This window comes from Tachyglossus aculeatus, chromosome 3 (assembly GCF_015852505.1).
Source record: "Tachyglossus aculeatus isolate mTacAcu1 chromosome 3, mTacAcu1.pri, whole genome shotgun sequence".
Classification (NCBI taxonomy): domain Eukaryota; kingdom Metazoa; phylum Chordata; class Mammalia; order Monotremata; family Tachyglossidae; genus Tachyglossus; species Tachyglossus aculeatus.
In genome coordinates this window covers 70,409,006-70,423,928 of record NC_052068.1, presented here as the reverse complement: position 1 = coordinate 70,423,928, position 14,923 = coordinate 70,409,006, and the positions used below count along the sequence as shown (strand labels likewise).

Genomic DNA, 14,923 nt, shown 5'->3' with positions numbered 1-14,923 from the left:
TCCCTCCTGCTCTCTCCCTCCCGGTCTCTCTCTCCCGGTGTCCCCCTCCAGGTCTCTCTCTCTCCTGATCTCTCCCTCCTGGTACCCCCCCTCCTGACCTCTCCCTCCTGGTACCCCCCTCCTGACCTCTCCCTCCTGGTGCCCCCCTCCTGACCTCTCCCTCCCGGTTTCCCCCTCCCGATCCCCCCCTTCTAGTCTCTCCCTCCCGGTCTCCCGCTCCGTGTCTCTCCCTCCTCCTGGTGTGTGTGCCCCTCGGGGTCTCCCCCTCCCCGTCTCTCCTCCTCCTGGTGTGTGTGCCCCCCGTGGTGTCCCTCTCCCTGCCGGTCTCTCCCCGTCCCCGTCTCTCCCCCTCTCCCGGTGTGCCCCTCGCGGTGTCCCCCCCCGCCCCCGTCCCTCTCTCCTCCCCTAGCCTCTCCCTCCCCGTCTCCCCCCCCCCCCCGCGCCTTCTCCGTCCCTCCCCGCCCCGTCCCCTCCCTCCTCCCTCCCAAGCGGAGGGTTTCAGATGTCCCAACCCGGCTTGACCCCCTCTCCCCGCCTCCCCCCACCCTCGCAAATAAGGTCTGACCCTGGGAGGCTAAACCCCACCTCTACCCCGTAATCCCTGACACTGAGCCTGCAGCCTCCAACCTGTCGGGCGGCGGCGGGCGGGAGCTCCGGCGGCCAGAGCAGAGCCCCCCACCGCCCCCCACCTCCCATCCCGGACGGCATCTGATCCTCTCCGGACCCTCGAAGAAAAGACCCCCGACCCCACCGGAGCCCTTCATCCGAGCATCCCCGGGCCCCCGGCGTCCTCTGGCCCGAGGGGGGCTCTTGGGCTGGGGGTGGGCGGCCCAGGACGGACACCCCCCCACCCCCGCCCTCCTCCTCCTCCTCCCCCTCCTCCTCTTCCTCCTCCCCTGCCCACCCACCCCGAGCGAGCCGGCCTCTTTGTTCCGTCCGCTGCCACCCGGGTGGAAGAGCCCGGGAGGAGCGCGGTGACCGGGGGCTCGGACTAGCCGGTGGCGGGCGGGAGGGAGGGTCCTCGCCCGCCCTCCCCGGCCGGCCCGCAGGATTAGAACCCGGAGCCGACGGGCGGACGGCCGCGCCAACGGGCGCCCGTGCCGGGGGAGGTGGCGGCCCGGAGTTATGGATGCTGGCGCCCCGAGGCGCGGGGCCCGGGCCGGGCGGGGGGCGGGCAGGACCGGCCGCCGCCCCCGGGGCCGCCGGCTGCCCTCCGCCCGCCCCCCCGCCCGGCCCGGGCCTCCCGGCGGGGTCCGGCCGCTGACCCCCTGCCCCGCGGGCCCCGCACTCCCGGGACCATGGGGGCGTGGACCCTGACACGGGGGGCCCCCGCCGCCCCCGCCCACCACCACCAGCACCTGCCCAGCTCCCCCCGCACTCCGGGGACCATGGGGGCATGGACCCTGGCACGGGGGGCCGCCGCCCACCCCCTGCCCCGCCGCTGCTGCTGCTGCATCCTGCTGCTCTTCCTGGTGTCGTCCGTGCCCGTTACCTGCCACCACCTGGACCCGGGCATGCTGCCCCCGGAGGCCTCCAACTCCTCCTCCTTTCCCTCCTCCTCCTCCTCCTCCTCCTCCTCCTCCTCCTCCTCCTCCTCGTCGTCGTCTCCGTCCAGCGCGGGCAGACACGTGCGGAGCTACAATCACCTCCAAGGAGACGTGCGCTGGAGGAAGCTCTTCTCCTACACCAAGTACTTTCTCAAGATCGAGCAGAACGGGAAGGTCGGCGGGACCAAAAAGGACAACTGTCCCTACAGTAAGTGACGCCTCCGCCCGCCCCCCCTCCCCGGGACGGATCCCGGCTCTCCCCCTAGGCCCTCCGCCAATTTGGGGTTTTCTGGTTTCTTTCCTCCTCCCAGCCGGGGACCGAGGGGAGGGGTGGGAGGAGAGGACCCGGGGGGCGTCGAGGACGCTCCCTCGGGGGATGCGTCGTACTGAGCGCACCCGTCTGCCAGCGAGCGGCCGTCCCCGCCTTTCCTCGGGAAGCCAGCGGGGAAAGAGGAGGGAGGGAGAGATAGGGAGAGGGAGAGAGAGAATAGAGGGGATAGAGAGAGGGAGAGATAATGAAAATAGAGGGGATAGAGAGATAGAATGAGAAATAGAATGAAAGAGAGAGAGAGAATAGAGGGGAGAGAGGGAGAGGTAATAAGAATGAAAATGGAGGGGATAGAGAGATAGAATGAGAAACGGAATGAAAGAGAGAGAGAATAGAAGGGAGGGAGAGAAGGAGAGATAGTGAGAGAGAGAGAAAATAGAGGGGACAGAGAGATGGAATGAGAAATAGAATGAAAGAGAGGGAGAGAGAGAATAGAGGGGATAGAGAGAGGGAGAGATAATGAAAATAGAGGGGATAGAGAGATAGAATGAGAAATAGAATGAAAGAGAGAGAGAGAATAGAGGGGAGAGAGGGAGAGGTAATAAGAATGAAAATAGAGGGGATAGAGAGATAGAATGAGAAACGGAATGAAAGAGAGAGAGAATAGAAGGGAGGGAGAGAAGGAGAGATAGTGAGAGAGAGAGAAAATAGAGGGGACAGAGAGATGGAATGAGAAATAGAATGAAAGAGAGAATAGAGAGAGAATAGAGGGGATAGAGAGAGGGAGAGATAATGAAAATAGAGGGGATAGAGAGATAGAATGAGAAATAGAATGAAAGAGAGAGAGAGAATAGAGGGGAGAGAGGGAGAGGTAATAAGAATGAAAATAGAGGGGATAGAGAGATAGAATGAGAAACGGAATGAAAGAGAGAGAGAATAGAAGGGAGGGAGAGAAGGAGAGATAGTGAGAGAGAGAGAAAATAGAGGGGACAGAGAGATGGAATGAGAAATAGAATGAAAGAGAGAATAGAGAGAGAAAAAAGGGGGATAGAAAGAGAGAGAGAATGACAGAGAGAGAAAATAGGGGGAGAGAGAATGAGAGAGCTAGAATGACAGAGAGAAAATAGGGGGAGAGAGAATCAGAGAGAGAAAATAGGGGGAGAGAGAATGAGAGAGATAGAATGACAGAGAGAAAATAGGGGGAGAGAGAATGAGAGAGACAGAATGACAGAGAGAAAATAGGGGGAGAGAGAATGAGAGAGAGAAAATAGGGGGAGAGAGAATGAGAGAGATAGAATGACAGAGAGAAAATAGGGGGAGAGAGACTGAGAGAGACAGAATGGGAGAGAGAATGAGAGATAGAATGACAGAGAGAAAATAGGGGGAGAGAGAATGAGAGAGAGAAAATAGGGGGAGAGAGAATGAGAGAGATAGAATGACAGAGAGAAAATAGGGGGAGAGAGAATGAGAGAGAGAAAATAGGGGGAGAGAGAATGAGAGAGAATCACAGAGAGAAAATAGGGGGAGAGAGAATGACAGAGAGAGAATAGAGGGGAGGGAGAGAGGAAAAACGGGGATAGAGAGAGAAAGAAAATAGAGGGGAGAGAGAATGAGAGAGGTAGAATGAGAGAGAGAATAGAGGGGAAAGAGAGAGATAATGAGAGAGAGCGAACAGAGGGGATAGAGACACACACAGAGAGAGTTCCCTTTTCAGCTGTTATCTGCTCTCTCTTCCTCCCTAACCCTAATCTCTGCCCACCCCCACCCCAGCCCTTCTCCCGGTGCGAAACGGATCGAGTAAACGTGCCGTGTCGAAGGCAAAATACTACTTTAAAAGTTTGAAGCCGTCAACCCAATCTGAAAATAATTTCCCGCTGTCAGTGCTAGTGGTTTTACGGGAACTTTATTTGAGGGAGAAGTAAGCCGATTCTCCCACCGGCCGCCCCCCTCCCACCTCTCAATACGAGTGAAGCACATTTTTCTGGTTTTGATTTTGGGGTTTTTTTTTTTTTTTTTTTGGTCCCTCAAGTTTGTTTGAGTGATCGCAGTCCATGAAGTTAACTTTTAAGGCACCACCGCTGCTATTTGTCTTCTGCCTGCCTCCTTTCTGGTAATATGATGCTCATGTCTGCATTGTCAATAGCATATGTGCTGCTTTGTGGGGTCCTGTTGTAGTCTTTTCTTCTGAAAGCTCTCATATTGCACCACTCTCCTTCTCCAGTACTGTACACATCTGGGGCTGTATTCACACAGACCTCACACACATCTCATTGTCATTTCTTAAGTTTTCAAAGTAAAAGTCGTAAGAGTTTCCACGGTTTTAGTTTATCCAAACGACTGAACTGTTCTCTTCAATACAAATTGTGCTGTTTATGTCACTGCATGTTTTGTTTTCCTTTTTTTCAAGGGGAGAGGGGTCTGTGAGCTTTTTCTTTTTTCAGGCACTGTGGATATGACACATTATTCACTCTTCTTCCTTGCCACTCAAGTGGTGGGACACAGAAGTTCTTTTTAAGTACTGTAATTCTGTGTACAGTTCACTGAATACAACACACACTAAATCTAAACATTTGTATTGGCTACCTGTTTTTCCTCTTTAATTCTAAAGTGCGAGTTATCCTCTTTTTGATGACTACAAGAATGCCCAGGGATATTTCACCAACTAAACGGCTAAGGTAGCTAGAGGTGGCAACTTGCCACAGTAAGTATCAGGTACCATTAAAATTGGGCTTGGCAGATAGTTTGATGTAAAAATGAAATTCTTTTAAAAAAATTCATTAGAATATAGTTGAGAGGCTATGTTTCTTTTTATTCCTCTACCTCCTCTGTTGTTTCCAGTTGTCAAGACTATCATTTAGTTTTCATGATTTGCATGATGTTTCTACTATAATTTTGTAGTTTCAGCCCTTTATAACAGTAGAAGCATCACAAGAGATTTCATTTTCCACAAGAGCCTTTTGTCTGACTCAGAGTGATCTCAGATTATGTCATAACAAGGTGAAGTCTTCTGTGTGGGGAATCATTTCTCAACAGACTCCATTAGATGCTGTTTATACTATCGACCGAAATTTTAATTTTTAACAACAATATCATAGTCTTGTCCATTTAAGGATATGAAAAAATACTAACTGAAAATTGAGCAGGGCACTAGGAGCAGTCCCACGCACATTGTTTTTCTTTTAGTTTGTCAACAATGAGTAGAGGACTTGGTAAAATTTGTACAGTGTTTATATTTAACAGAACTATCATCTCCAAACCACATGATACATAAAGTGAAAGGTTCAATTGTGCCATCGATATATTTTTGAAGATGTCCTTATGATCTGATGCCACATGAATATAGCTTGGTTTCTGTAATCGTTTAGGATTCAGCTATGCATTTTTAGAAGTTAACCACTCAAAGTATTAGAATGGTTCATTTATATCTACGTGGTCATATCTGGGGGTGTGTGCATAATGTCCGCCTGAGGAAAAGAATATCTTTGATGATAATAAACAGGGGGTAGATAAATTAGCATACTAATCAAAGGTTGGTAATATGCGTCGCTTAGGGTAACGACATATACATGAAGTTGTCAACAGATCAGTGAGTGGAAAATGGTTTTATGTGGTCATTTAATCTTACCGTGCTCTTGTTGTACAAATGAAAATTTCTTTTTGAATGGGTAAGGGGGCATTAAATTATAACAGTCTTACAATTTTGTTATTTCCAAGAACATCTGGATCCAAACACGGCAAGTGAAAAGTAGAGGTTGCAAGACTGATCATTTCATATGTGGCTGTTTAATCAGAACACTGCCATAATTTCCAGATGGACTGCGTCAGCTGAAGTGCCAGGTATCCTCAAGATACTGTCTAAAGGTTGTTTAACTTCATATGAACAAACCTGCCTGCCTACAAGAGAGCCAGCCGGCTAGCCCACCAAATGGTAGCCTGTTAAATATTAGGGTGTCTAACCTCTGAAGAAGGATCCGCTCCTTATCCCAAACCACATTTCAGTAACATTTTCTTAAACAAGTAATTAATTATCCTCCATACTCAGGCTGACTTTTGAGATTTGTTTATTTGAAGATTAATTTTCTTCGTTACTTTTGACCCCGGTGATATTATTGCTAGAAGCCAGATATATAGTAAAAGCTTATCTAAAAGGTTACGGGACTGTGATATGCTGAGTAATTAAACACTGTATTCATGGCTCCTTGCCTGTAATATGCTCTCTAACAGAAGAGAGGGGGACAGTCAGCAAAAGCATTATTTTCTTTTTTTTTTTTTGTTTAGTTTCCAAGTGCAAAGAAGGGTAAAAAACACCATAATAGTTCTGAATGTAGGGTATATGTTGACGTAAAGAAAGACTCTGGGGGAAAATGTTGTCCAAGTTCAGGCTAAATACACTAATTTGTAACCTTCATTTTCTATACCTATAGGATAACAGGAGTGGAGATGATATATGTCTCTCTTGTCAGAAGTCTGGGAAAGCTTGCATAATTTAGAGTAGCTGTAGTGTATCTGTCACTAGATATGTGCAGGATAGTTTAGGTTTTGCTTTATCATTCCTTACATCTAGAGCTTTGCCCTTGAAATACTACCACTTAGCTCTAGTACTCGCCTCAGAGAAAACCTGGTTACAGCTGCTGAGTCCTCTTGCCACCATGCCTGATAGGTTTGTTTCTCAAAGCAAGTAAGACAGTTGCAGGATCCTCTTGTGACTTAACATTTATAGAAAGAAAGTCCTAGCTAATGGCAAATATATCCCTAAAATCCTACCCTTGGCACAGCTAAGGAACACTTGAACTTTCCAAGCATGTGAAAACGCAAATTCCGCAGGGGCTAGATATAGAGCTTATATGGCTGGGAGGGAAAGTTAGTATTTGTCTTATGGGAGTGATTCTATAAACACCTGACTACAAAAGTAACTGCCCAGAACCCCTACTTTCTGTGAATTAGGAAGGTTCTCCTCAGCATGCCATTGGTGCTGCAGTAGAACACTGGAAGAAACCAACTCATCCTCCAGTTTTGGAGAAAACGTTTACTTTAGTAGGGAGGTATGATGGGCTTCATTCCCCCCTCTCCCTCCGCTCCCCCCACCCCCACTATTTTCACAAGGCAAAGAACTTCAAGTATAATGGGGGCTTGGAGGAAACATGACAGTAATGATGATGTGTGAGGATTTACCAATCAATCAATCAATCCATCTATCCCATTTCTCAAGTGCTTAGAACTATACTAAGCGCTTGGGAGAGTACAACACAGGAGAATTGGTTGGCACATTACCTGCCCACAACGGGTTTACAGTATAAGGACTACCCCCCTCTGCCCTCTGCCTTCCCACAAGATCTGAAGTTTGTCTGTGCTTCAAAAGTAAGGGAGAATCGAGCTTAGAAACAAACATTCTTCTGAAAAGCGTTTCTCATTTTTTGATGGCGTGGTTCTGAGAGAGTTTGTCAAAGAATGCCCCAGCGATATATAAGCACATCAATCTTACTCTGTTAAGAGTCATTAGGAAAACATGGCTATTTAAGAAAAATCCACTAATTTCATTGTCTATAGTAATTGTTTACAGCTGACAACCCAATATTTAATTGTTCCCAGGCATAATAAAATCATTTGACTTGACTGTGACTACTAGTGTGGAATCAGAATAAGAGAACAGAACACTGGCTCAGTATGCATTTTCTCTATAAGGCTGTGCCAAGACATGGGATAAAGCAAGTTTTTAACTCTTTCAGGCTGAGGTTACAAATCAAACAATACCCCCGCTCCCCCTAGTTGGTTATTATTTTTTTTCTAGGAACAAATGTGCTTGCCTTTTTTTCTTTTTCATCCAGACAAAAGCTTACCATTTTACTAAGAAAACACTATTAAGGAAAATTGGAAAATCCTACATGGGCTCCAAGCAAATATTCTTTCTTTTTTTAAAGAGAAGCTATTTATTTTAATGGTTTTACCTTGGATTTCATTTAAGGCCTAGTAGTTTCTAGAGTTCAGTTACATAATTTATAACCATCAGTACCAAATATGAGCACTGAGGATTTATGAAGGTGGAAGGTATGGTATTATTTAATGTCTTCATGACACTGTCCTGTTACCTTCACTGCATTCCCTCTGTGTGGACCCTCCACATTGATAGCTTTATCATAAATCCATAAAAAATGTACAATTGGGAAGAGTCTTCTCTTCCTAAGCCTGATTTATAGCCACTCACTATAAGATGCCCAGGAACCCAGTTGTGGGGATCAACATTGCTGAGAGAAGAACAGGTCAGAAAAAGCATGAGAATTCTTAAGCTAGTCATCTAGTTCTCAGTTCTATCACCACAAGGGAATACATCTGTGATTTAAAATCATATGTTTAAAAATGATCACGGCTGCCAAGGTTCAAGGGACTTGAATGTATACGCACTTTAATATACTCAAGGAAAAAAATTTCTTTTTGTACCTTCTTTCTTTTCGGGCTTTCCCTTCCCAAATAGTAATCAGGGGTCAGAAAATCTGGATAGTAAAGACTTCCCAATTCATAGGCATTACTGTTTTAAAATCCGTCTGATAAAGCCTAATTGAAAATATTCAACACCTATATGAAGAAAAATAAGACCTCCTCTTTTAAGTCATCTGGTTTGAGGGAATTTGTCAAAGAATGCCCGTAAAGTTGATACCCTGCTTATGGATAGCTTCATTTGTTCTTGAGCCTTATGTCATGGAAAATAATTTGGGTACTTTTTTCATTGTTTTTAGCTCTGAAATGTGTCAACATTAGTGGATGATGTTCATGAAATAGAATTGATATAATAATGGTATTTATGAAGTGTTCATTATGTACCAGGTATTATGCTGCTAAGTACTGAGGTACTGAGTAAAAGATAGAAAAGTCAAAGTGATAAACATAGTTCTCTCCAATATATTATAAATTATTTTGCTCCTTGACAGAAGAACCATGAATTCAGATCAGATACACCCTGGAGCCTTATTTTCTATGTTTTGGAACTTGTTCTAAAATGACCTTTCAAAGGCAACAAGTACCTTGGATCGTCCTTACTCTGACAAAAATCCTCATTTTAGACAAAAGGATCTTCTGAATAAGTGTGTTTTACTTTTGAAAGATTCAGATGCTTTCATTCAATGTGATTTCTTTTATTACTCTTTGAGGGCAAAGATCGAGTCTAGCAACTCTATTGTATTGTACTCTCCCGAGTGCTTAGAACAGTGCTCTGTACACGTTAAGCACTCAATAAATACTGATGATTGATTGATTCAGTACACTAGGATAATATCTTTTCATAGTTGTGGTTGCTTTGCTTGCTATTATCCATCAGGTAGCATAGACCGATACTGCATAGCCAAAGAAAGAAGACATTATGGGTAGGAATGTAATCTAGTACTCAGGAAGCCATCAGTGTCTATAAACCACTAAATTCATCACAAAGGAAAATGATCGGCTTTAAAAAATCAGTTTAAAATTAAGTCTTTAATTTGTACAGGTTTTACACAAATAGAAAGTTTCAAGATAGCTAAATGGGAGCCAGGTCTCAACTAAATAATGTCTTTAAAGACTCCCTTGCTTTAAATTGGGTCACTTGTGTTCCTTCTTTGAACACAATCTTCTAATTGGAACAATAAATCAGAGAAGACACTCAGAGTAGATTCCCATGTAAGGTGGACCACTGGGCAGTGCCGTTTTACTGCTACTAACACGTGCATCCAATTACTGCTTGATAGATTCATAGTGTGGGCAGTAAAGCATTGCCGTATTTTATAGTTAACCTAATAATTCTTCAGTCCAAATCTGTCCATTTATCTGGGTATAATCTGTCACTATGTGTGTTTATAGCCCTAAGGAGGAATTTTCACACAATTGGACATGCTTCAGCAAAATGAATGATGAAATTAAAAAAAAAGAACCAGTCCTCTATTTTTCATGAGACGAATGGCAAAATAGTTGTCAAGTTAGAGTACACTCAACCGCAAACAGATTCAAGTCACTAGTGTCTTCTAAGACCATCAAGTTTGTCTTGCAAGAACTACTTTACTCCAAGATTGAAAATGTAATTTAGTCATTTTAAACACCTGTTGAGCCCACGCCTATCTCCTACACAGGGAAAGATTAGGTTCTATGCAAATCCTAACAGAGACTATGTTCTTCAGGAAGGTGTACCTTCCCCTCTCCCTGTCTCCACCTCCCTCCCTCCTGCACACAGCTGTCACATGACATTCTTGAACAGGGCATGCTATGGAAAGTCAAGGCTCTTGTGAAGGCTCACAGGAAGGTTTAAAATTAAATCTTCGCAACCCACCTTCTACAACAAAGCATCTGGGGATGGGAAATTACTTAGCTTCCAGGCTTCTGGAAGTTGTTCTTTCCATTTGTAAAGGTTTCAGAAGATGGCAAATCACAAATTCCATCAATAGCTTGCTAGTGTTACACTATATAGGATGTTCTGGTGAATAATGAGAGTATTTTTCTGGTTGTAACTTAAGTCCATGTTTTCTCATTCTGCCTTATATACGTTCTCTATCTTCCTGGGATTCATTATTCTAAGATTTGTATCATTGTCATCATTATCAATTACTTTATTTCCTTAGCACTTATTTTGTCCTGAACACTGTATTAATGTTGGGTTAGATACAAGATAAACAATTAAGATGTTGAAATTCAAATCTAGGGTAATTAATACCGTATCTGAACATCTAAATCTGAGAGTTACTGATGTAAACCTTATACTACCACTTTTACAGTTTGTGTCTTTTAACGATAGTGTTTTAGCATATCTGAGACTATAACCTCCCAATTTTTAAGAAGCAGAATTAAAATAGCTTATGTAGGAAATGGTAGTTAGCGCATTGGTATTATATTTTGGTAACAATTTAGGATTTAAATTCTTCATTATTCTCACTATTTTTACTATCCTTGAGAGTAAACAGGCAAATATCCCTATTCTAGGCACTGCAGAATGCATTTAAAAGGTTCCTAAACCAAGGAATTTCAATCCATCTACAGACAAACCTGATCTATGAGATTAGATAAATATGAGAAAATCCATTACCTATGGTAGTCAAAATAGGTGAACTTCTTGAGTAAAGTTGTTTTAGCAGAAGACAATGTAAGCACTTGCCTCATAGAAAAATCTACTGGGAAGGTGGCTATAGGTGAAAGAGGAGGGACGGCAACATGACAAGGAAGTCAGAAATAGAAGAGAGGTGGAAGAAATCTCAAAAATTCTCAAAAATCTCCAGTGGCTACCAATCAACCTAAGCATCAGGCAGAAACTCCTCACCCTTGGCTTCAAGGCTGTCCATCACCTCGCCCCCTCCTACCTCACCTCCCTTCTCTCCTTCTCCAGCCCAGCCTGCACCCTCCGCTCCTCTGCTGCTAATCTCCTCTCCGTGCCTCGTTCTTGCCTGTCCCGCCGTTGACCCCCAGCCCACATCCTCCCCCTGGCCTGGAATGCCCTCCCTCCCCACATCCGCCAAGCTAGCTCTCTTCCTCCCTTCAAGGCCCTACTGAGCGCTCACCTCCTCCAGGAGGCCTTCCCAGACAGAACCCCCTCCTTCCACTCCCCCTCCTCCTCCTCTCCATCCCCCTGCCTTACCTCCTTCCCTTCCCCACAGCACCTGTATATATGTATGTTTGTATGTATTTATTACTCTATTTATTTATTTATTTTACTTGTACATATTTATTCTACTTATTTTATTTTGTTAATATGTTTGATTTTATTCTCTGTCTCCCCCTTCTAGACTGTGAGCCCACTGTTGGGTAGGGACCATCTCTATGTGTTGCCAACTTGTACTTCCCAAGCACTTAGTACAGTGCTCTGCACACAGTAAGCGCTCAATAAATACGATTGAATGAATGAATGGATGAAATGAAGAAGAGAAAATATAGGAAAGATAGGTAGCAGGTATTTAATCAGGCCGTGGTAGAGTTTTTAACCCTGGAGCCTGGAGGAAAAGGACTTCAAATTTAATTTAAAAAAAAATTCAAGATTCTTGATCAATGGAGGCCTCTGGAATGGTACTGGGTAAGCACTTACTATGTGCCAAGCACTGTTCTAAGCACTGCGGTAGATACAAGGTAATCAGGTTGGACACAGTCCCTGTCCTCCATGCGACTCACACTCTTAATCCCCATTTCACAGATGAGGTAACTGAGGTTCAGAGAAGTTAAGCCACTTGCCCAAGATCACACAGCAGACACATGGCAGAGCCGGGATTAGAACCCGCATCCTTCCGATTTCCAGGCCTGTGCTCTATCTACTAAACTTCACTGCTTCTGGAAGCAGAGAGGACCCAGGTCGGGAAATTTGGGTTTGGGTGAAGAGATAACTGATGACAGAATGATCCCCAAAAGAGTGGCAAAATAACTAAGAAGCCTGAATGGGCTTTCCAGATGTATCCTGGATGTTTTCCTGGTTGAGCAAAGGGAACAGTTGCCCTGGGCTTTCTCTTTCCAGGACCTGGAGCTTCTGCTGAAGGAAAATCCAGACTTGTCCCCAATAGGTCACTGCTGAATCATATTGTTTGAAAGTATGCTCTACCATGTCTTAAAAATAGCCTGCCTTCTGTGCTTTCGGATGCTTTGTTTCAGTTCACCATAAAACATCTTCTTGGGTATCCTGTTATCATCTATTTTCCTCTCACCAGCACTAAGGCTTGTATTGTAATGAGAGTAGCCTCAGTGTTGATGTGCTAATTGTAATCCTGGACCTTATGGTTGATGAACCAGGTATACCATCAAAGAAACGCATCCATCATAAACACTGAGGGAAACTTGCAGATGTGACATAAACATTACAACGATTTTCTTAACGTATTGAGGATGAGGCTTTTTGAAGCTGAGCAGTCTTGTGATTTTTGAAGACGTTCCTATCTCGGTGGACACCATGGTAAATAGTAAAGAACCCAGATCTGATGGGTTTCCAGTAACAACCCAAGAAAGGGTCATATTCTTCAGGCATTTGCAAGAATGCTTTAACAAACTTTGGAATTGTGAAGAAATACCATAAGACTTTTAAGTTGTCACCCTAAACCACCATTTCCAGAGGACAAGTGAGAGAGCTAGCTTTAATAATAATAATAATAATAATAATGGTATTTGTTAAGCACTTAATATGTGCCAAGCTCTGTTCTAAGTGCTGGGAGGGATACCAGGTAATCAGATTGTCCCATGTGGAGTTCGTTCTCTTAATCCCCATTTTACAGATGAGGGAACTGAGGCACAGAGAAGTTAAGTGACTTAACCCAAGTCACACAGATGACAATATTACTGAGCCATAACTCATTACTTTGCTTTACCAGAACATGCTGGCTGAAGCCCTTCTGAAAAGGCAAGTGAAGGGTACAGTTGGCTAGACCCTTCCCCAGTGACAGTGCTGTTTTAAATCCAAGTATAGCTCAAGAAGCCATGCAGCCGCAGCCCTGTGGAAAGAGCATGGTCCTGGGAGAACCTGAGTTCTATTCCTGGCTCCACTACTTATCTACTGTGTGACCCTGGATAAGTCACTTAACTGCTCTGTGCCTCAGTTACCTCATCTTGTAAAATGGAGAGTAAGACTGTGAGCCATACCTGGGGCAGTTGGTATCTACCCCGGTGCTTAGGACGGTGTCTGGTACATAGTTAAAACTTAATACATATCATTTAAAAAAAAGCACAGCAGACCTAATATTTGTTGAATGACAGGTGTATGTAGAAGATAAATAAGCAGTGCCACTGAGACCTTTGTACTGAATTAGTAATATCACAAAAGTGAAATCAATTAATCAATCAATAGTATTTATTGAGCCTTTACTGTGTGCAACCACTGTTGTAAGTGTTCAAGAGAGTGCAGTAGACTCTTACAGTGTAGTGAGAAGCAGCGTGGCTCAGTGGAAAGAGCCCAGGCTTGGGAGTCAGAGGTCATGGGTTCAAATCCCGGCTCCACCACTTGTCAGCTGTGTGACTTTGGGCAAGTCACTTCACTTCTCTGGGCCTCAATTACCACATCTGTAAAATGGGGATTAAGATTGTGAGCCCCACACGGGACAACCTGATCACCTTGTATTCTCCCCAGCGCTTAAATCAGTGCTTTGCACATAGTAAGCACTTAACAAATACCAAAATTATTATTATTATTCTAGCAAATGGCACTAACGGTAAACCTAGTCTCTGGCAGTTGCAGAAAAAATGTGGCTGCTTAGAGAAAGTCACTAAACTCTTTCACTAAGCTTTTCACATCACCATCAGGCATAAAGCGGAATATGGTATAGGTACATTTCTCATCAATCTATACTTTCTCGTGTGGCCTAATGGAAATAATATGAAATTGGGAGTTGGAAGCCCTGAGTTTAAGTCTTGGCTATGCCACTTGCCTGCTATTTGATCTTGGACAAGTCACTTAAACTCTCTGTGACTTAGGTTCCTCATCTGTAAAATGAAAGTAAAATACCCATTCTCCCTCTCTCTTAGACTGTGAGCCCCAGGTAGGACAGTGACTGCATTTCGTTTGAATATCTTCCATTGAATATCTTGTGCCCCAGCACTTAGCATAGGGCTTGACACCTAACGAGTGCTGAGTAAGTGGTATCACCACTATTATTAAAGAATAGCCAAGGGATTTGGGTACTGGTGTCAGAATATGCTCCAAATCCCGAAGGCTTTGAGACAGCCCATCTAAATTATATGCAGATGACTGTCTGAAGACATAGACCCAACGTGGCATGCAGATGATTTTGAACCACTATGCAGAATCCACCCAGAACAAGTTTACATTCCAGACTTCAGTAACTCTACACATAACTAAATATGTTCAAAGTTCTGATCTGAACGGTGATGATGACGTTGATGATGGCTGTTGATGGTGATGATGTTGGTGATGATGATGGAATCTCCCTTTGTAAATAAAGGATGAGTGTTGGTCCAATCATGGAGATTTCTGGACAGAGAACTATCATGAAGGAATTGATTAGTGCATCAATGGTTTGTTTGCACAGTGCGACACTCCTTCTCTCTGTTTCCAAAGTGGGCCGTGGGTGCAACAAGCAAGAAGTAGGCAAGGGTGCTGCACATTTCATAGCACATAGACCTTAGTGCTATTTCCAAATTCTGCTATTTTGAGAGAATGGGATAGGCAAACACA

General features: G+C 44.4%; 1 protein-coding gene across 1 annotated transcript in view; it reads left to right on the top strand.

Annotated features, from left to right (window-relative positions):
* The first annotated feature begins 1,388 nt into the window (after window positions 1-1,388).
* FGF10 (fibroblast growth factor 10) overlaps window positions 1,389-14,923 on the top strand; it is a 113,979-nt gene continuing 100,444 nt past the window's right edge. The window contains exon 1 of the mRNA XM_038743921.1: window positions 1,389-1,755. Coding sequence (XP_038599849.1) covers window positions 1,389-1,755 — 367 coding nt within the window. The remainder of the gene's footprint in view (window positions 1,756-14,923) is intronic.